The sequence below is a fragment of the Cetorhinus maximus genome, chromosome 10 (assembly GCF_964194155.1).
Source record: "Cetorhinus maximus chromosome 10, sCetMax3.hap1.1, whole genome shotgun sequence".
Classification (NCBI taxonomy): domain Eukaryota; kingdom Metazoa; phylum Chordata; class Chondrichthyes; order Lamniformes; family Cetorhinidae; genus Cetorhinus; species Cetorhinus maximus.
This window is the reverse complement of record NC_135888.1, coordinates 53,969,185-53,993,202: the sequence shown is the minus strand read 5'-3', so window position 1 is coordinate 53,993,202 and position 24,018 is coordinate 53,969,185. Positions and strand designations below refer to the sequence as shown.

At 43.8% G+C, this 24,018-nt stretch overlaps 1 protein-coding gene across 1 annotated transcript in view; it reads right to left on the bottom strand.

Moving 5' to 3' along the window:
* The window catches only part of LOC144685323 (ran-binding protein 17-like), a 947,082-nt gene that overhangs the window by 802,359 nt on the left and 120,705 nt on the right, over window positions 1-24,018 (bottom strand). The window contains exon 7 of the mRNA XM_078549733.1: window positions 16,542-16,707. Coding sequence (XP_078405859.1) covers window positions 16,542-16,707 — 166 coding nt within the window. The remainder of the gene's footprint in view (window positions 1-16,541; window positions 16,708-24,018) is intronic.

The window sequence follows — 24,018 nt, the reverse complement described above, 5'->3', positions numbered from 1 at the left end:
CATCAACCATATAAATAGATGCTAACAAGTGCTGCAAAGTTTACAGTGAACAGAGCTAACAGATACTTTGGAAAATTGTACAGACACCGCCCTTCAATTCCCAGTCACAACTAAGGGAGGCAAGGGTGCCAGGAGCGGGTTTAACAATGCCAAGTAAAGAAACCAAAACAGGAATGCTGAAACTGATTTCTCTTCAGAACTACAATTAGAAAGTGTGCCTTTGAAGACCTAAAGGGGAATACTTCTGTCACTGAAGAGTATGCAAGTGCTCACAGTCAAGGTTTGCAGGAGAAAAACAGCCACTTCAGCAAGGTCTAAGAGGACTGATGGCACGTCAAAGATTACACACACTGATATTAATAGATTCCACCCCAACGTTATTAATCATACCACAGCATTAGTACATCATACAGCTCAATCATTAGTTCAAACCCCAACATTAGTCAAGCGCAGCTCAGCAGTAGATCATCCCCCAGCATTCGGAGGTCACAGCCCCAACATTAGTGGATCACATCCCAAAAGTAGTGAGTCATGCCCAATATTAGTATAAAATGACCTAGCATGATTAGATCACACCCTATTAGTAGATCATGCCCCATTGGTAGATCACACCCCAACATTAGTAGATTATGCCTCAACTTTAGTCAATCACGTCTCAACATTACTAGATCGCGCCCCAATATTCATACATTGAATCATAGAACCAGGAGGAGAGGGAGCACAAACATCAGGAACAGGAGTAAAACAAATCAAAACAGAAAGTGATGTCAGCATGAGGGAAGGAATTGACTGAGGAGCTGGTGAGCTTTTTTGCCCAGATCAGGGACAAGTCTCAAGTTTATTTCTGGTAAATTTAGCAGATTATAAATAGAGAGAAGGCAGGGCACCACAGTCCCGTCAAATCTTGTGTCATATTGGAACCCCATCAGATTGGAAAATAGCGAATGTGACTCCTCTATTCAAGGAAGGAGGGAGACAGAAAGCAGGAAACTACAGGCCAGTTAGCTTAACATCCATCATAGGCAAATTGCCAGAATCTGTCTATCTAAGTTATTGAAGATGGCAGGGCATGTTGAGACAGCAGTTAATAAAGCATATAGTATCTTAGGCTTTATTAATAGGGGCATTGAGTACAAGAACAAGGAGGTCATGTTGAACTTGTATAAGACACTAATCAGGCCTCATCTGGAGTGCTGTGTCCAGTTCTCGGGCCCCATACTTGAGGAAGGATGTGAAGGCATTGGAGGGAGTACAGAGGGGATTCACAAGAATGATTCCCGGGATGAAGACCTGTAGCTATGAGGATAGACTGGCGAGGTTGGGACTGTTTTTCCTGGTCGAAAAGAAGGCTGAGAAGAGATTTGATGGAGGTATTCAAGATCCAGAGGGTTATGGACAGGGTAAATAGTGAGAAACTGTTTCCACTCAAGAGAGCATCAAGAACTAGAGGGCACAGACTCAAAATAATTGGTAAAAGGAGTAAATATGATGCAAGGAAAAAAAAAAATTCACCCAGAGAGTGGTTGGAGTCTGGGACAAACTTCCTGAGAGGGTGGTGGATGCAGGTTCAGTCGAGGTATTCAAAAGAGAATTGGATTGCTATCTGAAAAGAATGAATGTGCAAGGTTACGGGGATAAGGCAGGGGGTGGGACTAGGTAGGATGCTCTTTTAGAGAGCCAGTGCAAGATTGATGGGCCAAATGTCCTTCTTCTACACTGTAAAGATTCTGTGACTATTAAGGAGGTTATAGCGGGGCATTTAGAAAATCTCAATGCAATCAGCCAGAATCAACATGGTTTTGAGAAAGGGAAATCATGTTTAACTTATTTATTAAGAGTTCTTTGAGGAGCAAACAAGTAACGTGGATAAAGAGGAACCTACAGATGTGCTATTCTTAAGATTCCAGAAGGCATTTGACAAGGTGCCTCATAGTAGATTACTATGCAAAATAAGTGCCCACGGCCTAGGGGGTAATATTTTATCATAGGTAGAGGATTAGTTAGCTAACAGGAAGCAGAAAGTAAGAATAAATGGGTAATTTTTGGGTTGGCAAGATGTGACTACTGGGGTGCCACAGGGATCATTGCTGGGGTCTCAACTACTTACAATCTATATCGATGAAGTGACCAAATTTATGGTTGCTAAATTTGCTGAAGATAGGAAGGAAACTAAGTTGCAAAGAGGACATAAGGAGTCTACAAAGGGATATAGATAGGTTAAGTGAGTAGGCAAAAATTTGGCAGATGGAGTATAATGTGGGAAAATGTAAACTTGTCCACTTTGACAGGAAGAATAGAAAAACAGCATGCTATTTAAAAGGAGAGAGATTGCAGAACTCTGAGGTACAGAGGAATCTGGGTACCCTGGTACATGAATTACAAAAAGTTAGCAATTAGGTACAGCATGTGATTAGGAAGGCAAATGGAATGTTGCCATTTATTGCAAGAGGAATGGAATATAGAAGTAGGTATGTTTTGCTACGTCAAACAGGGCATTGGTGAGACCACATGAGGACTACTGTGTAGAGCTTTGGTCTCCTTATCTAAAAAGGATATAAATGCGTTTGCAGTTCAGAGACGGTTCACTTGACTGATACTTGGGATGAAGGTGTTATTTTCTGAGGAAAGGTTAGACAGACTGGGCCAGTATTCGTTGGAGTTTAGAAGAATGAGAGGTGATCTTATTGAAACATATAAGATCCTGAGGGGGCTTGACAGGGTGGAATCTGAAAGGATGATTCCCCTTGTGGGGGAGACTAGAACTAGGGGACATAGTTTAAAAATAAAAGGTTCCCCATTTAAGGTGGGGATGAGAAGAATTTTTCTCTCTGAGGGTCTTGAGTCTTTGGAACTCTCTACCCTGGAGAATAGTTGAGAGAGGGTAATTGAATATTTTTAAGGCCGAAGTAAATAGATTCTTGACTAACGAGGGAGTCAAAGGGTATAGGGGGTAGGCGGAATGTGGAGTTGAGGCCACAATCACATAAGCCATGATCTTATTGAATGACAAAGTAGGCTCAAGGGGCACAATGGCCTACTCCTGCTCCAAATTCATATGCAGGACATTTGTATCGTGCGGGAAGTATCATCAGCTGGAGGAACTCAAGTTCCCGTTTTCAGAGATTGCCCTGCAACTGGCATCACTGCAGTGTATCTGCGAGGCTAAGAGCTGCATTTCATGAAGTGACCGACCGTAACGTAAATGTATCCAGGCAGCGATGGAATGGATGACTGGCAAACTGACAAGGAAGGCCAGGCAAGTAGTGCAGGAGCCCTGAGTGCATCTTGTCCTTGAAGCGGTATTCAGTTCTGAATACTGGTGAAGGCAATGGATCCTCTGGGGACTATAGCCAGAGAACCATGGATGGCTCAGCTATACAGGTGGGTAGGAGGAAGGTCAGAAAAGCAATAGTGATAGCGGATTCAATAGTTAAGAGATCAAAAAGGTGTTTCTTCAGCTGCAGGCAGAATTCCAGGATAGCATGATGCCTAACTGGTGCTAGGGTAAAGGGTGCGTCTGAATAGCTGGAGAACATTCTGAAGGAGGAGGGTAAACAGTGAGAGGACGTGGCCCATATCAGTACTAACAAAAGAGGTAGAAAGGGAGATGAGGTCCTGCAGCCAGATTTTAGGAAACAAGTACGGATTCAAAGGTAGTGAGCTCTGGATTAGTGTGGTAAATAAGTCTGATGAGCTGCAGGCACACGGGAGTAAGACATCGCAGTGATAACAGGGACCTGGCTCAAAAAGAACAGGACTGGGTGTTAAATGAATATAAGGTGATCAGAAAAGATAGAGAGGAAACGATGAAGGGAGATGGCAGTATTGACTTAGGAGAATGTGACAGTGCTGGGGAGAGAGGATGTCCTACACGGGCCAAGGACAGAATCTACTTGATTAGAGTTAAGAAGTCGTAGAGGTACCATTGCACAACTGGGTACATTCTATAGGCCACCAAATAAAAAGGTATAGAAGATCAAAGCCATGGAGAAATTACAGAGAGGCATAAAAAGCTATAGAGTAGCAATAATGGGGGACTTTAATTATCATAATATAAACTGGGATAGTAATAGTATAAAGGGCAGAGGAGGGGAAGAGATTTAGAAGTGTGCTCAGGAGAATTTTCTGCATCAGTACGTTTCCAGCCCAATGACGAAGGAGTCATTACTGGATCTGGTCCCTGGGGAATGAGGCAAGTCAAGTGGATAGGTGTCAGTTGGGGAACATTTAGGGAACAGTGATCCTAATATCATAAAGTTTGGGTTAGTAATAGATAAGGGCTAGAAGCAATCCAGAGTAAAAATTCTTAATTGGAGAAGAGCCAATTTCAGTGGGGTAGAAACAAATATCACCCAGGCTAAACTGAAATCAAAAATTTGCTGACAAACCTGCAGCTGCCTTTAAAAATTAGATGGTTTGTTTGCAGTTAAGGTATATTTCTATATTTGCACTCAGAGGGCTCCTGCACTTCCTGCTTGGTCCTCCTTGTCAGTTTGGCACTCATGCATTCCAACTCAGCCTGCACACAATTATGCTACAGGTAAACCAATTCCTGAAACTTGGCACTCAATCTTGCGTTTGGGCTGCAGTGATGCCAGGTGGTCAATCTCTGAAAACCAGAACTCGAGCTTCTTCAGCTGATGGCACTTCCTGCAAGCTACAAATGTCCGGGAGTTCCCACATGGCACAAGACATGCATTTGAAGAAGAATAGTAGAGCAAGAGAAGCCAGAGACACCTGGGGGACGAAAGAAAGAATAGGCTGAAGCAAAAAAGGGGTGCATATGACAGATACCAAGTTGATAATACATGCGAGATCCAGGCAGAATATAGAAAGTTCAGGGGAGAAGTGAAAATGAAATAAGAGAGGCAAATACATAGTATGAGAACAGACTAGCAGCTAACTTAAAAGCAAATGCAAAAATTTTCTAGGCTTATAATTGTAATGTGTGGTAAAATGGTAAAAGGAGGATTGGGGTAATTAGGGAACTAAATTTGAGTTCTGTGCATGGAGGTGGAGGAAAAAATGAATACTTTGCATTTGTCCTTGCCAAGGAAGGAGATGCTGCTGAATTAATAGTGAAGGAGGAGGGAGCTAAGACAATAAAAACAGAAAATGCTGGAAAAACTCAGCAGATCTGGCAGCATCCATGGAGAGAGAAACAGAGTTAACGTTTTGAGATGGTATGACACTTCTTCAGAGCTAAAGAGAAGTAGAAATGTGATGGATTTTATACTGTTTAGGAGCGAGTGGTGCAGGTAGAAGATAGAGGGTCAGGGATAGGTGACAGCTAAGGAGGGATTGACAAAGATATCATGGACAAAACACGAAGGGAGCTAAGACATTGGACTGGTTAAAAATTGATAAAGAGGAGATATTAGAAAGGTTGAATGCGCATAAAGCGGATAAGTCACCTAAATCAGATGGAATGCATTCGAGGATACTGAGGGAAGTAAGGGTGGAAACTGCGGAGTCACTGACCAAATTCGCAAAATCTTCCTCAGATACAAAGGCGGTGCTAGAGGACTGGAGAAATGCAGATGTTACACCCTTGATCAAAAAAGAGTGTAAGGATGAACCTAGCCAGTCAGGCCAGTCGGTTTAACCTTGGTGGAAGGGGAAAGGTTTTAAAAATGATAATCTGAAAGAAACTTAACAGTTATTTGGACAAGTGTTGATTAATTAAGAAAAGTCAGAACAGATCTGTTGACAGCAAATCATTTTTATCTCATACTGCCCTGGTCGACCTTTCTTTTCAGCTTGTTCTTGTCCCACTGAGCTGATATCTTCCTATCATGATAGTACTTTTTCTCCCCTTCGTCAGTTTTCTTCTGTGCCCTCCATTCCCCTAACAGTTTCCAGTTTCCTGTCCAAAACTGTCTCCTGTTCACTGCGGACATCCAAACTCTTTAAACCTTCATCCCGCACCGGGACGGCCTCTTCTTCCTTGAACAGAGGCCTAACCAGTCTGCATCCATCACTACCCTCCTCCACCTGGCTGAACTTGTTTTCACATTGAACAAATTCTCCTTCAACTCCACTCAGTTCTTCCAAATAGGTGGTGCTGCTCTGGGTACCCACATGGGTCCTAGATATTGTATAGAACCTTGGTGAGGCCACAGCTGGAGTACTGTGTGCAGTTCTGGTCGCCACATTATAAGAAGGATGTGATTGCACTGGAGGGGGTGCAGAGGAGATTCACCAGGATGTTGCATGGGATGAAACATTTAAGTTATGAAGAGAGGTTGGATAGACTTGGGTTGTTTTCGTTGGAGCAGAGAAGACTATGGGGTAACCTGATCGATGCGTACAAGATTATGAGGGGCATGGACAAGGTGGATAGGGAGCAGCTGTTCCACTTAATTGAAGGGTCAGTCACAAGTGGGCATAAGTTCAAGGTGAGGGGCAGGAGGTTTAGGGGGGATGTGAGGAAAAACTTTTTTACCCAGAGGGTGGTGACGGTCTGGAATGCACTGCCTGGGAGGGTGGTGGAGGCGGGTTGCCTCACATCCTTTAAAAAGTGCCTGGATGAGCACTTGGCACGTCATAACATTCAAGGCTATGGGCCAAGTGCTGGTAAATGGGATTAGGTAGGTAAGTCAGGTGTTTCTGACATGTCGGTGCAGACTTAATGGGCCGAAGGGCCTCTTCTGCACTGTGATTCTGTGATACGCCTGACTTTTTGTGGGATATGTGGAACATTCTTTGGTCTGGTCCTACTTGGGCCCCTTCTCTCACCTCATTTTCCAGAACATTGATGACAGTAGTGGTGCTGTTTTCTGCGCTCACCTTAACTGGAAAATGTCAACAGCCTCCAATTTCCACCCTTCTCTCACCATCTCAGACTCTTCCCTGACTTCTCTTTCCCCATTTCAGGGGATAGGTTATCAACAAAAATTCACTCTAAGCCCAGGGACTCCCACAGATAACTTGACTAGACTTCCTCACATCCTGCTTCCTGTAAGGACTCCATTCCATTCTCCTAGTTTCTCTGCATCTCTTCTGATAATACAGCCTTCAATAGAAATGCTTTTGATATGTTTTCCATTGTCCTCAACCAAGGATCTCCTTCCATCCTGGTTGACAGAGCCCTCGGCCATGTCCTCCCCATCTCCTCCCATCCAAAAGCATGATAGGATGCGTTGTCCTCACTTTCCACCCCACCAACCTCCATATTCAATCGATAATCCTATGCCATTTCTGCCACATCCAGTGTGATGCCACTATCAAATAAATTTTCCCATCCACCTCTTTCGGCATTCCAAAGGGACCATTTCTCCATGTCGCCTTGATCCACTCCTCAATCACTCGGAACACAGCCTCCCATAGGCCCATAGAAAAGTTAGGGTGCAGGAAGAGGCCATTCAGCCCATCGTGTCTGCACCAGCCAAAAAGAGAAAAAAGAAACTAGCCACTCATTTTAATCCCACTTTCCAACGCCTGGTCCATAGCCTTGCAGGTTATAGTACATCAGATGCAGATCCAGGTACCTTTTAAATGAGTTGAGCATTTCAGACTCAACCATCAACTTAGGCAGTGAATTCCAGGCGCCCACCACCCTCTGGGTGAAAAAGCTTTTCCCCCATGTCCCCTCTAATCCTTCTACCAATCACCTTAAATCTATGCCCCCGGTAATTGATCCCTCAACTAGGGAGAACAAGTCTTTCCTGTCTACCCTATCTAGGCCCCTCAATCTTGTACACCTCAATGAGGTCAACCCTTAGCCTCCTCTGTTCTAAGGAAAACAAGCCTAGCCTATCCAATCTCTTCTCATAGCTGCAATTTTCAAGCCCAGGCAACATGCTCGTAAATCTCCTCTGCACTCTCTCCAGAGCAATTATGTCCTTCCTGTAATGTGGTGACCAGAACTGTACACAAAATTCCAGCTGTGGCCTAACCAGCATTTTATATAGTTCCATCATTACATCCCGGCTTTTGTATTCAATACCTCACCAAATAAAGGAAAGCATTAACACCTTGTCCACCTGTCCTGCCACCTTCACGGACCTGTGGACATGCACTCCAAGGTCTCTCACTTCCTCAACCCTTTCAATGACTTCCCGTTTATTGAGTATTCCCTTAATTTGTTTGCCCTCCCCAAATGCATTACCTCACAATTTTCTGGATTGAATTCCATTTGCCACTTATCCGCCCACTCAGCCAAATCACTGATATAATTCTGGAGTCGACAGCTATCCTCTTCACTATCAACTACACAGCCAATTTTTGTGTCATCTGCAAATTACCTAATCATGCCTCCCATGCTTAAGTCTAAATCATTAATATATACAACAAACAGCAAGGGCCCCAACACTGAGCCCTGTGGAACACCACTGGAAACCGTTTTCCATTCTCAAAAACATCCATTGACCATTACCCTTCGTCTCCTCTCACTGAGCCAATTTTGGATCTTACCTGCCATCTTTCCCTAGATTCCATGAGATCTCACTTTCTTGGCCAGTCTGCCATGTGGGACCTTGTCAAATGCCTTACTGAAATCCATAGATGACATCTACTACACTACCCTCATCAATTCTCCTTGTTACTTCGTCAAAAAATTCAATTAAGTTAGTAAGACACGATCTTCCCCTAATAAAACCAGGCTGACTATCCCTGATCAATCCATGCCTTTCTAAGTGACAGTTTATCCTGTCTCTCAGAATTGTTTCCAATAATTTGCCCACCACTGAAGTCAGATTGACCAGCCTGTAATTTTCTGGCCTACTCATGCACCCTTTTTAAATAACAGTACAATATTCACAGACCTCCAATCCTCTGGGACCTCACCTGTATCTAGTGAGGATTGGAAAATGATCCTGAGAGCATCTATTATTTCCTCCCTGGCTTCCTTCAAAAGCCTGGGATGCAATGTATCTGGCCCTGGTGATTTATCCACCTTCAAGGATGCCAGTCCCTCCAGTGCTTCTTCTCTCACTAAACTTATTGTATCTAATATTTCACACTCCTCCTCTTTAACTAGGCTGTCTGCATCATCCCTCTCCTTAGTGAAGATAGAGGCAAAGTACTCAATGAGAGCCCTGCCCACCGTCTTCTGCATCGACCCACAAGTTACCATGTACAATTCTAATAGGCCCTACCTTTTCCTTAGTTATTCTCCTGCTCTTAATGTACTGGTTAAACGTCTTAGGATTTTCTTTGATTTTACCTGCCAATATTTTTTCATATCCTTTCTTTGCTTTCCATTTTTACTTCACCCCTGTACTTTCTATACTCCTCTAGGCTTTCTACAGTATTAAGTCTTTTGTGACTGTCATAAGCTTTATTTTTCTGCTTTATCTTGGCCTGTATGCTTCTGGATAACCAGGGGGCTCTAGATTTGGCAGTACCGCCCTTATTCTTTGTGGGGACATGCCTACACTGTGCCCGTAGAATCTTGCCTTTGAATGCCTCCCACTGATTTGACACAGTTTTTCCCTCAAATAGCTGGATCCAGTCCACTCTCGCCAGCTCACCTCTCAGCTTTATAAAATTTGTCTTCCCACAATTTAGAAATTTAACTCCTGTTCTATCTTTCTCTTCCATAATGATGTTAAATCTAACTATATTATGGTCACTATCTCCAGAATGATCCCCCACTGCTACTTTAGCCAGCTGCCCAGCTTCATTTCCTAATTGTGTCCCCTCTCGTTGGGCTTGTTACGTGCTGGATAAAAAAGTTCTCCTGAATGCAGTTCAAGAATTTTGTGCCCTTCACATCGTTCGTATCCCAATTATTAGGATAGTTGAAGTCCCCAGTGATTATAGCCCTATTGTTTTTGCACTCAAAAATCTATCTACATATTTGGCCTTCTAGCTCCCTTCCACTATTTGGGGGCCCATAGTACACTCCTAGCAGTGTGACTGCCCTTTTTGTTTTCTGAGCTCAATCCATATGGCTTCATTAGATGCTTCATTTAGTATATCATCCCTCCTCACAACTGGAGTTGATTCTTTAACCAATAATGCTACACCCCCACCATTTTTATCCCCCTCCATATCCTGCCTGAAAACTCTATATCCAGGGATGTTGAGTTGCCATTTTTGCCCCTCCTTAAGCCAAGTTTCCATTATAGCCATGATATCGTGCTGCCATGTGTCTATCTGTGCCCTCAGCTCATTGGCTTTATTTACTACACTCCTTGTATTTACATATCTACCTTTTAACACTGCCAAATTCCTGTGCAGTACACTTTTTAACGTGTGCTACTTCTGTCTCTCAGAGTCACTCACTAATTCTTTATCTCCCGTTCCCTACTCTGAATTTGCCCTCCGGTTCCCATCCCCCTGCCAATCTAGTTTAAACACTGCCTCCAACAGCACTAGCAAATCTCCCTGCGAGGATATTCATCCCAGTCCTGTTCAGGTGTAGACCGGCTTGTACAGGTCCCACCATCCCCAGAACCGGTCCAAATGTCTCAGAAATTTGATGCCCTTCCTCCAAACCAGCTTTCCAGCCATGTGTTTATTTCTATACTCACTTACATGTGGGATGGGGAGTAATCCTGAGATTACTGCTTTAGAGGTCCTGCTTTTCAATCTCCTTTTTAGCTCCCTAAAGTCTATTTTCAGGACCTCATCCCCTTTCCTACCTATGTCATTGGTACCAATATGGACCACGACCTCAGGCTGATCACCCTCCCCCAGAAGAATCTCCTGCAGCTACTCCATGACATCCTTGACCCTGGCACCAGGGAGGCAACATACCATCCTGGAGTCACGTCGACAGCCACAGAAATGCCTGTCTGTTCCCCTAACAAATCCCCTATCACTACTGTTCTTACCCTCTTCTTTCTCACCTCCTGTACAGCAGAGCTGACTGTGGTGCCACAAACGTGGCTCTGACTGCGCTCCTCCAAGGAACCAACGCCCTCACTGGTATCCAAAATGGAAAACCGATTGGTGAGCGGGACCCCATAGGACTCCTGCACTACCTGCCTAATTTTCTTGGGCTGCCTGGCGGTCACCCATTCCCTTTGTGCCTCTAGGCTCCTAACCTGCAGTGCGACCAGCTCTCTGAACATGCTATCCACGTAGTTCTCTGCCTAGCAGATGTGCCACAGTGACTCCAGTCACCACTCAAGCTCCGAAAGCCGGAGCTCAAGGTTCTGCAGCTGGTGACACTTCCTGCATATGTGGTAGTCTAGGACACGGGTTGCAACCACAACTTCCCACATATTATAAGACGCACATACCCCGCGACCGAACTGTCCTGCCATGGTTTCAATTTACTTCCCTTGCATTAACTTTATTTTACTTTGCTTTACTTATGCAACTTTATTTTATCTAGCCTCCACTTAACTTTATTTCCCGATTGCTTGTGTTTCTTACTTAAATGTAAGTAGCCCCTTTTTAAAATAATGAATTGTTCTAATTCTCAGCTACTTGATGACACTCCCTAACAGCAGCTTGTCACCAACTAATGAACTTATGTTTCTCTTGTGAAGTTAGGTGCAGCTGGCTGTCTGGCTCAAGGTCCTCCTCTCGCACTCTCCTCTTGATGCTCCTGACTGCCTGTCCTAGTGTCCTCCTTTTGCATTCTCCTCCAGCTGCTGTTGACTGCCTGTCCAGGGTCCTCCACCCACACTCTCCTCTAGGTGTTGCTGGCTGCCTGCCCCAGGGTGGTCCTCTCACACTCTCCTCTAGGTGCTGCTGACTGCCTGTCCCAGGGTGGTCCTCTCGCACACTTCTCAAGGTACTGCTGACTGCCTGGCTTGGGGTTCTCCTCTCACACTCTCCTTCCCACTGCACCTTTCCTTGCAAACTCAGGAGAAGTAACACCCGTCCTATTAACTCCGCTCTTCACTGCACCCACTTTGTTTTCTATTTCTTTGCAGGTTTTGGTTATACCCTCGTTTTCCCCCTATTTTTGCTTTCAGACGGCAGCAATTCATCATTCTGCCATTCACACCACCTCGAGACAAATCTTTTGTTTCTTTACTTGTCCCATTACCAATCTCTTTGGCCCTGTACCGCTAACTCTTCTGTCACTCCTACCTTCCACCTTATCACAAACCTTCCCTTTTTTCCTTTTTCCACCTCCACCACCACCCCTCACAAACATCTTTCACTTACTTAAAATGTTTAAAAGCTTGGCAAAAGAACAAGGAGCAATCTAGAACAAAAATGATTAATTGGAGGAGTGCCAGTTTCAATGGGGCAAGATCATATCCAGCCCAGGTAAAATGAAATCAAAGATTGGCAGGCAAAACTGCAAAGACACAATGGGCTGCCTTTAAAAAAGATATGATTCAGGTGAAGTGGAGATAGATTTTCACAAGGGCTATGGTAAGACAAACAGACAGTGCTCCCTGGATGACGAAAGAGATGGAAAGTAAGATGAAACAGAAAAAAGGTGCGCATGACAGCTTTCAGGTTGATAATACAATTGAGAACTAAGTTGAATCTAGAAAGTTCAGAGAGCAAGCAAAAAAAAATGAGAAGCCAAGAGAGATTATGATAAGAGATTATCAGCCAACATAAAAGGGAATCCAAAAGTCTTCTTTGACATAAAAATAGTAAAAGAATGGTAAAAGGAGGAGTGGGCCGATTAGGGCCAAAAGGGAGATTTCTGCATGAAGGCAGAGGGCATGACTGATGTATTAAAGGAGTACTTTGCATCTATCTTTACCAAGGAAGGAGATGCTTCCAAAGTCATGGTGAAATTGGAGGTAGCTGAGACACAAGATGGACTGAAAATTGATAAAGAATAGGTATTAGAAAGGCTCCTTCTACTTAAATTTGATAAGTCATCAGGACCAGGTGGGATTCTTCCGAGGATACTGAGACAAATAAGGGTGTAAACTGAGGAGGCACTAGTCAAAATCTTCCAATCCTCCTTAGATGCAGGGGTGGTGCCAGAATGCAAATGTATACCCTTATTCAAAAAAGAGTGTAAGAATAAGCCCAGCAACTATAGGCCAATCAGTTTAATCTTGTTGGTGGGAAAGCTTCTAGAAATGATAACTCGGGACAAAATTAACAGTCACGTGGACAAATGTGAATTGTTTAAGGAAATCCAGCACGAACTTGTTAACGGAAAATTATATTTAACTAACTTGAGATTTTTGACGAGGTAACAGCAAGGGTTGAGGAGTGAAATGTAGTTGATACTGTGTACATGGACTTCCAAAGGGCTTTTGATAAGGTACCAAATAACAAGCTTGTCAGCAAAGTTAAAGGCCATGGAATAAAAAGAAACAGTGGCAGCATAGATATGAAGCTGGTTGAGTGAAAGGAAACAGAGTCGTGGTGAACGGATGTTTTTTGAACTGGAGGAAGAAACAGAGGAGGGTTCCTCAGGGATTAGTATTCGGACCACTGTTTTTATTGATCTACAGTAATAACCTGGACTTGGGGGTGCAGGGCACAATTTCAAGATTTGCAGATGGTACAAAACATGCAAGTATTGACAACTGTGAGAAGGATAGTGATAGACTTCACAAGGACACAGACAGGCAGAATGGGTGGAAATATCTGGCAGATGAAATGTAATGCACAGAAGTGTGAAATAACACATTTTGGTGGCAAGAAAAGGAGAAACAATATAAAATAAAGGGTGCAATTCCAAAAAGGGTGCAGGAAAAGAGAGATCCAGTGGTATATCTGCACAAATCATTGAAGGTGGCAGGAGGTTATGGTAAACCTTTGTAAAACACTGTTTTGGCCTCAGCTGGAGTAGCGTCCCCAGTTCTGGGCACCATGCTTTCTGAAGGTTGTGCAGGCATTGCAGAGGGCTCAGAAACGATTTACAAGACTGGTTCCAGGGAAGGGAGACTTCAGCTATGAGGATAGATTGGAGAAGCTGAAGATGTTCTCCTTCAAGAGGAGAAAGTTGAGAGGAGGTTTGATAGAGGTATTCAAAATCCTGAGGGCTCTGTACAGAGCAGACAGGGGGTAACAATCCCCACTGAAGGGTCGCAAACTGAGGAACACTAATTTGATGTGAATGGTTAGGATCTGGAATATATTGCCTGCAAGTGTGGTGAAGGTAGATTTAATCTTGGTTTTCAAAAGGATATTGGTTAATTGTCTGAAGAGAAAAAAATTGCAGGGCTACAGGGAAAAGGCTCGGCAGCGCAACTAGCTGATTCGCTCTTGAAAGAGCCGGCATGGACACGACGGGTTGAATGGCCTCCTTCTAGGATGTAAACATTTTATGATTCTCTGATTCTACAATGTAATATGTCTTAACTTTTCTCATTTCTGATGAAAACTCATCGAACTGAAAATGTAACTGTTTTTCTCTCCACAGATGTTGCCTGACCTGCTGAGTATTTCCAGCATTTCCTGATTTTATTTCATATTGAACTAACTTGATTGAGTATTTTGATGAGGTAACAGATGGGTTGATGATGGCAATGCAGTTAAATATGGACTTCCAAAAGGTACTTAGTGAAGTGCCACATAATAGGCTTCCAGCAAAGTTGAAGCCCATGAAATAAAAGGGACAATAGCAAGTGGATACAAATTTAACCAAGTGGCAGGAAACAGAGAATATTGCTGAATGGTTGTTTAGCAGACCTGGGGGAGGATTTAAATAAGGTTTCCCAGAGGTTGGGACTAGAATCCTGCTTTTTTAATGTTAATGACTTTGACTTGGGTGTTCAGGTGTAATGTCAAAATTTGCATATGACACAAAACTCAGAAATATTTTGTACTGTGTGAAGAATAATGATAGACTTCAAGAGGAAATAGGAAGGCTGGTGGAATGGGTGGACCAGTGGCAAGTGAAATTTAATGCAGAGTAGTGTGAAGTGATTTTTATAGGAGGAACAAGGAGAGACAATATAAAATAAAGGGTACAGTTCTAAAGTGGGTGCAGTAACAGAGATCTGGGGTATATGTGCACAAATCGTTGAAGTTGGCAGGACAGGTTGATATAGTGATTGAAAAGACATACAGGATCCTGGGTTTTATAAATGGAAGCATACAGAACAAAATCAAGAAGGTTATGGTGAACCTTTATAAAACACTGGTTCAGCCTGAACTAAAGTATCATTTCCAATTTTGGGCACCCACTTTAAGATGGATGTGAAGACTTTGGAGATGGTGTAGAAAAGACTGGTTCCAGGGATGAGAACTTCAGTTATGTGGATAGATTGGAGAAGCTTGAGATGTTCTCCTTACAGAAAAGAGGGTTGGTTCGATGTGGTAGAGGTGTTCCACCACCTCCAGCGTGATTCCACCAACAAACACATCTTTCCCTCCCCTCCCCTGTCAGCATTCCAAAGGGTCTGTTTCCTCCACAACACTCTGGTCGACTCCTCTATTTTCCTCAACACCTCGTCCCCTTCCCACAGTGCCTTCCCATGCAATTGCAGAAGAGGTAATACCTGCCCTTTTACCTCCTCTCGTCTCACTGTCCAAGGCCCCAAACACTCCTTCCAGGCTAAGCAGCAATTTGCATGTACTTCTTTTACTTTAGTCTACTGTATTTGCTGCTCACAATGTGGTCTCTTCTATTTTGGGGAGACCAAACGCAGGCTGGGTGGCCACTTTGTGCATGACCCCGATCTTCCAGTTGCTTGCCATTTTAATTCACCACCTTGCTCTCATACTCACACTTCTGTTCTCAGCCTGTAGTGTTCCAGTGAAGCTCACCCACGCTTCATTAACAGCGCGTCAATTTCCGATTAGGCACTTTACAGCCTTCTGGACTCAGGCCATGAACTCTGTCTTCCATTTTGATTCAATTTTTTTTTTTAAAGCCAGCCTGTAAATTGTTTTCATGTTTCTGCTTTCAGACAGAGACCTTCATTATTCTGCCATTAACATTCAATGGACTAATGCTTTGTTTCTTTGCTACAACCATTACCACTCGCTTGGCCTTTCATTCCATGGCATCTGTGTTATTTAATCTCACTCACCCTCTACCCTAGCCCAGACCTTCCTTTTTGTCCTTCCTCCCCCTCCCCATTTTCACCAGCATAAAACCCATCACATTTCTACCTCTCTACAGCTCTGAAGAGTCATACAGACTCAAAACATTAACTCTTTTTCTCTCTCCACAGATGCTGCCAGGCCCGCCGAGTATTTCCAGCACTTTCTGTTTTTATTTCAGATTTCCAGCATCCACAGTAATTTGCTTCTTATCTGCAGAATTTTGCTTTTATTCTCTTTATAGCTTTCCTTGATTCCCATACATGGTTCAGTGGCTGCAGTCTGTGAATCTGAAACTATAGCGAAACAGTAGTAACACAAATTATATTCTACAAATCAAAATACCAGAAGAAATAATAATTGCTAAATAAAAAGGAAGGACTTTAAACAGAAATTGATGGAAATATGTGGCAGGCTAGCAACACCAAGAAGACAAAGATTAATATTTGGCTGGAATGCTTCATGAGAATTAACCCAAAATGTAATCTAACTTTCTTCTTTCAGATGCTGATCAATTTCTGCTTTTAATTCAGTTTCTAGTGTTTATGGGTTTTTAATTATTTATTTTTAAATGGAAGTCTGATTTTTTTCCCCGAATTAACTTCATACAATTTAAATAAAACAAAAGCAGTCTTGCCATTTCCTTTGTTGTCCCATCTCACCTGTCCTCCAGTTGGTTGGAATCTGCACAGTGCAAAGGTCATCTGTAGATTCATCGGCTGAGCTCCCAATGAAGTCAAAGCTAAGGCAGTTCAGGACAAGCTTGAGGAGATGCATAACCAAATTGTGTTGCCTTTGGTCCTGAAGGTTTAAGGGCTTCGTCAACACCTAAACAGAACAAGAATCTTAAAATGGAAACAACCTATGGACTGAAAGTATAAAGATCTTTATAATTACATTCCTCTGGTTGGGTTATGGCTAAAAGACACCATCAGATGATGTGTTGATCACAAGGACCTATTTTCTGTTTTTTATTGTGAAAAAGCACCCAACAAGAATCTGTGTGGTCAGGTGTGAAGAAATTTGGATTGTGGGAAGGGTGGAGTAAAAGAAAAAAGCCTCACTATGTCGTGAAGAGTGATTTTTTTGTGGATAATCCAGTGAACAGTAATTCAAACCTCACCACGTGAGGGAAGGAAACCTGACATCTTTATCCTCTTTGGACTTCACGTTACTCCAGTTTTGAGAATTTGAATTAACTTCAAAAAAATTTTAGAACTTAAAACTCATATCAGTAAAAGTATTTTTTTTATTCATTCAGGCCAGCATTTATTGCCCATCATTCAGAGGGCATTTAAGAGTCAACCACATTGCTGTAGGTCTGGAATCACATGTAGGCCAGACTAGGTAAGGACGGCAAATTTCCTTCCCTAAAGGACATTAGTGAACCAGATGGGTTTTTTTTTACAACAATGGTTTCATGGTCATCGTTAGACTTTTAATTCCAGATTTTTATTGAATTCAAATTCCACCATCTGCCAAGGCGGGATTCGAACCCAGGTCCCCAGGTTGCCCTGAGTCTCTGGATTATTAGACCAGCAACAATACCACTATGCCTTCGCCTCCCCTAAAAGTGAGCATGAAGCTATTGCATTGTCATCAAAACCCAACTGGTTCACTGATGCCCTTTAGGGAAGGAAACTTGACATCTTTATCCTCTTTGGACTACACGTTACTCCAGTTCCAATCCAACGTGGTTGACTATTAGCGGACCTCTGAAGTGGCTGAGAAAGCTACTCATTTGTACATGATCAGCCAGGGATAGGCTAGAAAATGCTGGCCTTGCCAGCAACACACAGCTGAAGGATAAATTTTAAGAAGTAATTCAAAACTTACAGCATTTTAAAAATTACAATGTTGAGCAAAAACATCATGTTTATTAATGCACACCTCTGAAGTTGTTTTGCAACAGTATCCGTTCAGTCACTGCTCTGGTTCACTGCTACACATGTGCTCAACACGTATTAAGAGCAAGGGCACTAGTTCTTACTTTTCATAGAAAAATGGAGGGTATTACAGAATGCAGCCCTCAAAACATCAGTAAAATCAGGAAAGCACATGTAAATAATACCAACTCTAGTGCATAGTTTTACGAGGGTCATTGGTTTTCAGGCAGAATTGTGGAACTCAATCCCCAGAACACTCATATGAAGAACAAAATCTCATACAATAAAAACAGAATTTGACAGTTTCAGTAACAACAAACCATGACACCCGGATAACAAAATTTGAGAATGATCAAGTCTGCAGTAATGGTTCCACAACGCAGACTTAACATGATGTAAGGACCCTAGGTCAGGTACTTATGAACAGTAGGCTCACAAAGTTAATTAATGTAGACTTTAGGAATTTGCCGAAATCCATTGCTTCCAAGCAGTAATTAGTTAGCTCATCCTAGATCTCACTCACTCTGCATCTCACTCCCTGTACCTGCTTCACTAAACCTCACTCACCCTATGGCCCCAAACTGTTTGGTTCACAAACCTGCAGGCTGAGTTAATTGCGCTAACTACTATTCAAAAGTCTTCAGGGTTCCTTTGCTTACAAATAACTATATTAAAGCCCTAATAATAACTGAGGGAGCCTTATTTGGCCAAATATCCACGATACCTTACATAAGAAAAGCAATAGACTTGGGCTTCAGGCCCAATGTAAACTCTCTCTCAGATAGTTTAGATTATAATGAACATCACAGCACACATGGAGGAGGGAACTTGCTCCATATGATTCCATACGCTACCTGTCATTTGATGAAATGCTGGTGAAATATTGATGTTCAGAGAGGCTTCGTTGTGCTCGTACAAGGAACTCAAAGTTAGCATGAAGGTACAGCAAACAATTAGGAAAGGCAAATAGCATGTTAGCCTTTATTGCACTGGAATTGAGTACAGTTATCAGGAAGTCCTGCTACAATTGTTCAGGGCTTTGGTGAGATCATACCTGGAATACTGTGTGCAGTTATGGTCTCCATATTTAAGGAAGGATAAACTTGTTTTGGAGTGCGGACAAGACTCATTAGATTGATTCTGGGGTGAGGGGGTTGTCCTATGATGAAAAGCTAGTAAATTGGGCCTATACTCTCCTGAGTTTGGAAGAACGAGAGGTGATCCCAATGCAACACACAGGATTCTGAAATGGCCTGACAGGGCAGATACTGGGAGGTTCTTTTCCCTGGCTGGGGAATCTAGAACAGTCTCAGGATAAGAAGTCAATCATTTCGGATTGTGGCAAGAAGAAACTTGTTCATTCAAAGGGTTGTGTAACTTCTGAATTTGCTACCCCAGGTTATGGATGCTCTATCACTGAATGTAATGAAGGCTGGGATAAACGGATTTTTAGTCTCTCAGGGAATCAAGGGATATGAGGAGCAGGTGGGAAAGTGAGGTTGAAACTCTTTTGAGTTATCAACAGTCACAGATTGCAACTCTTTCGAGTACAATCACAGTTCTTGGTTTCCAGGAGTGGGACATGAACCCACAACCCTCTGATTCAAAGGCGAGGGTGCTATGAACTGAGCCACAGCTGACACCTCAAAGTGAGGTTGAAACTCTTTCGAGTTATCAACAGTCACAGATTGCAACTCTTTCGAGTACAATCACAGTTCTTGGTTTCCGGGAGTGGGACGTGAACCCACAACCCTCTGATTCAAAGGCGAGGGTGCTATGGACTGAGCCACAGCTGACACCTCAAAGTGAGGTTGAAGCAGAAGGTCAGCCAAGATGGTACTGAATGGTGGATCAGGCTATATGGTCTACACCTGCTCCTATTTCTTATATTCTTATGAATTAAACATAGATACTGACTCTGAGTCTCTGACCTCAACCATTGGCAAGAAAGGACTTGCAGTCAACACAGTCTAATAATTGCACCATCCACTGAAAGAACTTCAATCTAGATTTAGAATCTGAAGTTACTCATTGGTAAAGCAGGTCCCAGTTGCAATGTTATCTTGAATATTAGAAATGTTAGCTTGACTCGTGGTTAAAATCACAAACAACCAAAACTAACTGGCCAGTACAAGTGACCGTAGTGAGTTTTGTCGGCACCAAACAGAAAGGAGGGAGACACATTCCGAAACATTGAAACCAGGCTTGTCCAACCTTTTCAAGTTGGGGGGTGGGGCACATGTCAATTTTTTTCTCACTCAAGGGGCTGATGCTCAAATTTTAGTAAGATAAGTTTTCTCATAACATTAAACACAAATTTCAAAAATATCAATGCCAAACCAATGCATTTCAAAGAGGGGTAAATAATAAAAAATCCCATTAAAATGTGCCAAGCAGCAGAGTTCACCAATAAAACTTTTTTTTTTGCCTTTTCACTTAAGGAGCAGAGCTAGAGAGAGACAGACTAGGCCCCACGGTTACTAGGGAAGGGGTGGGGACCAGGTCTGAGCTAAGGACTTGGGTTTCACTAACACTGACCTTGCATTCACCTCTGGTGGCACACATTCCATGTTGGCCTCAGCAGAACTGATACGAAAGCAGGCATTGGAAGCGGGTTGCCTTTCAACCTGGGTTTTCCTCCTTTCCCGATTTGCTTTGTCAGTAGGTTTTTGAGGTGGAGGATGAGGAAGGCAGCATGTGTGTTTCCAGCTCACTCCAAGTCTCAGGGTTTTCACACTCGCACACAAAATCACCAGCTCTGTCTCTCTCTCTCTTTCTCGCACACATGCACGCGCACACACACACACACTCACGCAGGCAGGCAGACTCACGCACACACACAGAGACAGACACACAGACCCACACACACATACAGGCATTTAATGGCATTACCGTCGCTGAATCCTCCACTATCAATATATCATAACATGGTTACCCTTGGCCAGAAATTGAACTGGACTCGCCATATAAATACTGTGACTACAAGAGCAGGTCAGAGGCTAGGAATCCTGTGGCGAGTAACTCACTTCCTGACTCCCCAAAGCCTGTCCACCATCTACAAGGCACAAGTCAGGAGTGTGGTGGAATGTTCTCCACTTGCCTGGATTAGCATAGCTCCAACAATACTCAAGAAGCTTGACACTATCCGGGACAAAGCAGTCCGCTTGATTGGCACCACATCCACAAACATTCACTCCCTCCACCACCGACGCACATTAGCAGCAGTGTGTACCACCTACAATATGCACTGCAGGAACTCGCCAAGGCTTCTTCAACAGCACCTTCCATACCTACGACCACTACCATCTAGAAGGACAAGGGCAGCAGAGACATGGGAACATCACCACCTGGAAGTTCCCTTCCAAGCCACTCACAATCCTGACTTGGAAATATATTGCTGTTCCTTTACTGTCATTGGGCCAAAATCATGGAACTCCCTCTCGAACAGCACTGTGGATGTACCTACACCACATGGACTGCAGGGGTTCCAAGAAGGCAGCTCACCATCATCTTCTCAAGGGCAATTATGAATGGTCAATAAATGCTGGCCTAGCTAGCGATGCCCACATCCCAGGAGTAAATAAGAAAAAGCCCCTATTCCCCAGCATCCCTCTCTCTCCTCCAAGCCCCCATTCCCAGTCTCCCTTTCTCTCTCCTCCAAGCTCCTATTCTCCAGTCTCCCTCCCTCTCTCCAAGCTCCCATTCCCCAGTCTCCCTCTCTAAGCCCCCATTCCCCAATCTTTCTCTCTCTCCAAGCCCACATTCCCCAGTCTCCCTGAGTCCCCATTCCCCCTTTCTCTTTGAGCCCCCATTCCCGAGTCTCCCCGCTCACCAAGCTCTCATTCTCGAGTCTCCCACTCTCCAAACTCCCATTCCCGAGTTCCCATTCCCAAGTCTCCCACTCTCCAAGCTCCCATTCCCCACCCTCCAAGCTCCCAGTCCCCCACTCTCCAAGCTCCCAGTCCACAGTCCCCCATTCTCCAAGCTCCCAGACCAGCCAAGCTCAGGCCTGTGTGCTGGCAGTAAAGTGACAACATTGGGTTGGAGTGTGAGGGCGGACTGCAGTGGGAAATTTAAATTGCTGATCTCTTGGGATGCTGCAGTTTTGTTCTGGGGAGAGTTGGGAATCCCCAGTAGATAACAGGCAGTTAATTCATTATCTCCAGTTTTATAATGCTGCCCAAGGATAAAATGCACCCAATATCTTGATTTGGCTCCTGATGACACGTTCTTTTATCTGTTTGTAATATTGTGCAGTAATATACGCTTCGCCACAAATTATTTCTTTGTGCCTTAAAATCAGTTAGATCTCAATAACTAAGATGAAATCAAAATACTGCAGATGTTGGAAATCTGAAACAAAAACAGAAAATGCTGGAAAAATTCAACAGGTCTGACAACATCTGTGGAGAGAGAAAAACAAAGTTAACATTTTGAGTCCGTATTACCCTTCAGAGCTGAAGAGAAGTGGGAATGTGATTAAATTTATACTGCTGAAGGAGGGGTGGGGCAGGTGGTGCTGGATAGAAGGCCAGCAATAGGTGGGGACAAAGGAGGGATTGACAAAGATGTCATGAAACTAAAGGACAAAGAGATTGTTAAGGGTAGTGATTAGTGCTAAAAAAAGGTGCTAATAGTGGCGTAAAGGTAAGAAAGCAGAACAAGGGTAGCATTATGTGAAAAAACAATATGAAACAAGCGCAGATGGCCCTGGAGGGGATGAGGTAGGGGGAGAAGCAGGTGGTGGGGAAAAAATAGATAGAAAATGGGATATAAAAGAGGATAAAACTATATGAATATGGATAAATGAATAAAACTAAAAATAAGTGGATAAAAAAAAATGAATGTAGAAGGGGATGAAAAAAAAAGGGGGTGAGGATGGAGGAGAGAGTTTATGGTCTGAAGTCAATGTTAAGTCCAGAAGGCTGTAAGGTGCCTAATCAGAAGATGAGGTGCTGTTCCTCCAGTTTGCGTTGGGCTTCAATGGAACATTGCAGCAGGCCAAGGATGAACATGTAGGCATGAGAGCAGGATGGTGTGTTGAAATAGCAAGCAGCAGGATGGTCTGGGTGATGCTTGAGGACAGACCGAAGGTGTTCCGCAAAGTGGTCGTCCAGTCTACGTTTGGTCTCCCTGATGTAGAGGAGACCACATTGGGAGCAGTGAATGCAGTATACCAAATTGAAGGAGGTACAAGTGAAGTGCTGCTTCACCTGAAAGAAGTGTATGGGCCCTTGGACGTTGTTGAGGTAAAGGGGCAGGTGTTGCACCTTCAGCGATTGCATGGGAAGGTGCCGTGGGAAGGAAATGAGGTGTTGAGGGTGTTGGAGGAGTGGACCAGGGCATCCCGGAGGGAACGGTCCTTATGCTGACAGGGGGGAATGAGGGGAAGATGTGTTTGGCGGTGGGGAGTTGGAGGAAATAGCAAAGGGTGATCCTTTGAATGCAGAGGGTGGTGGGGTGAAAAGGGAGGACAAGGAGGACCCTACATGGTTCTGGGAGGGAGGGGAAGGTGTTAGGGCAGAGGCGCAGGAGGTGGGTCGGACACGGCTGAGGGCCCTGTCAACCCACAGTGGGTGGGAAACCTCAGTTAAAGACGGAGGAAGACATGCCAGTAGCAGGACTATAACTGACCTTGTCTCCTCTGGAGATCTTCCCTCCACAGCTTCCAACCTCATAATCCCCCATCCCCGGACAGCCCACTTCCATCTCCTTCCTAAAATCCACAAACAGGACTGTCCAAGTAGACCGATCGTGTCAGCCTGTTCCTGCCCCACGGAACTTATTTCTTCCTATCTTGACTCCATTCTCTCTCCCCTTGTCCAGGCTCTTCCCACCTACATCTGCAATCCTTCTGATGTCCTACGTCATATCAACAATTTCCAGATCCCAGGCCCTAACCGCCTCCTCTTCACCAAGGGCGTCCAAACCCTCTATACCTCCATCTCCCACCATGATAGTCTGAGGGATCTCCGCTTCTTCCTTGAACAGAGGCCCAAACAATCACCATCCATCATGACTCTCCTCCGCTTGGATGAACTTGTTCTCTCACTAAATAATTTCTCCCGAAACTTGTCTCACTTCGTCCAAATAAAAGGAGTGGCTATGGGTACCCACATGGGTCCCAGTTATACCTGTGGAGTATGCAGAACATTCCTTGTTCCAGTCCTACTCAGGCCCCCTCCCACAACACTTTCTTCGGTACATCAATGACTGTTTCGGTGCCGCTTCGTGCTCTTGTCTGGACCTGGAA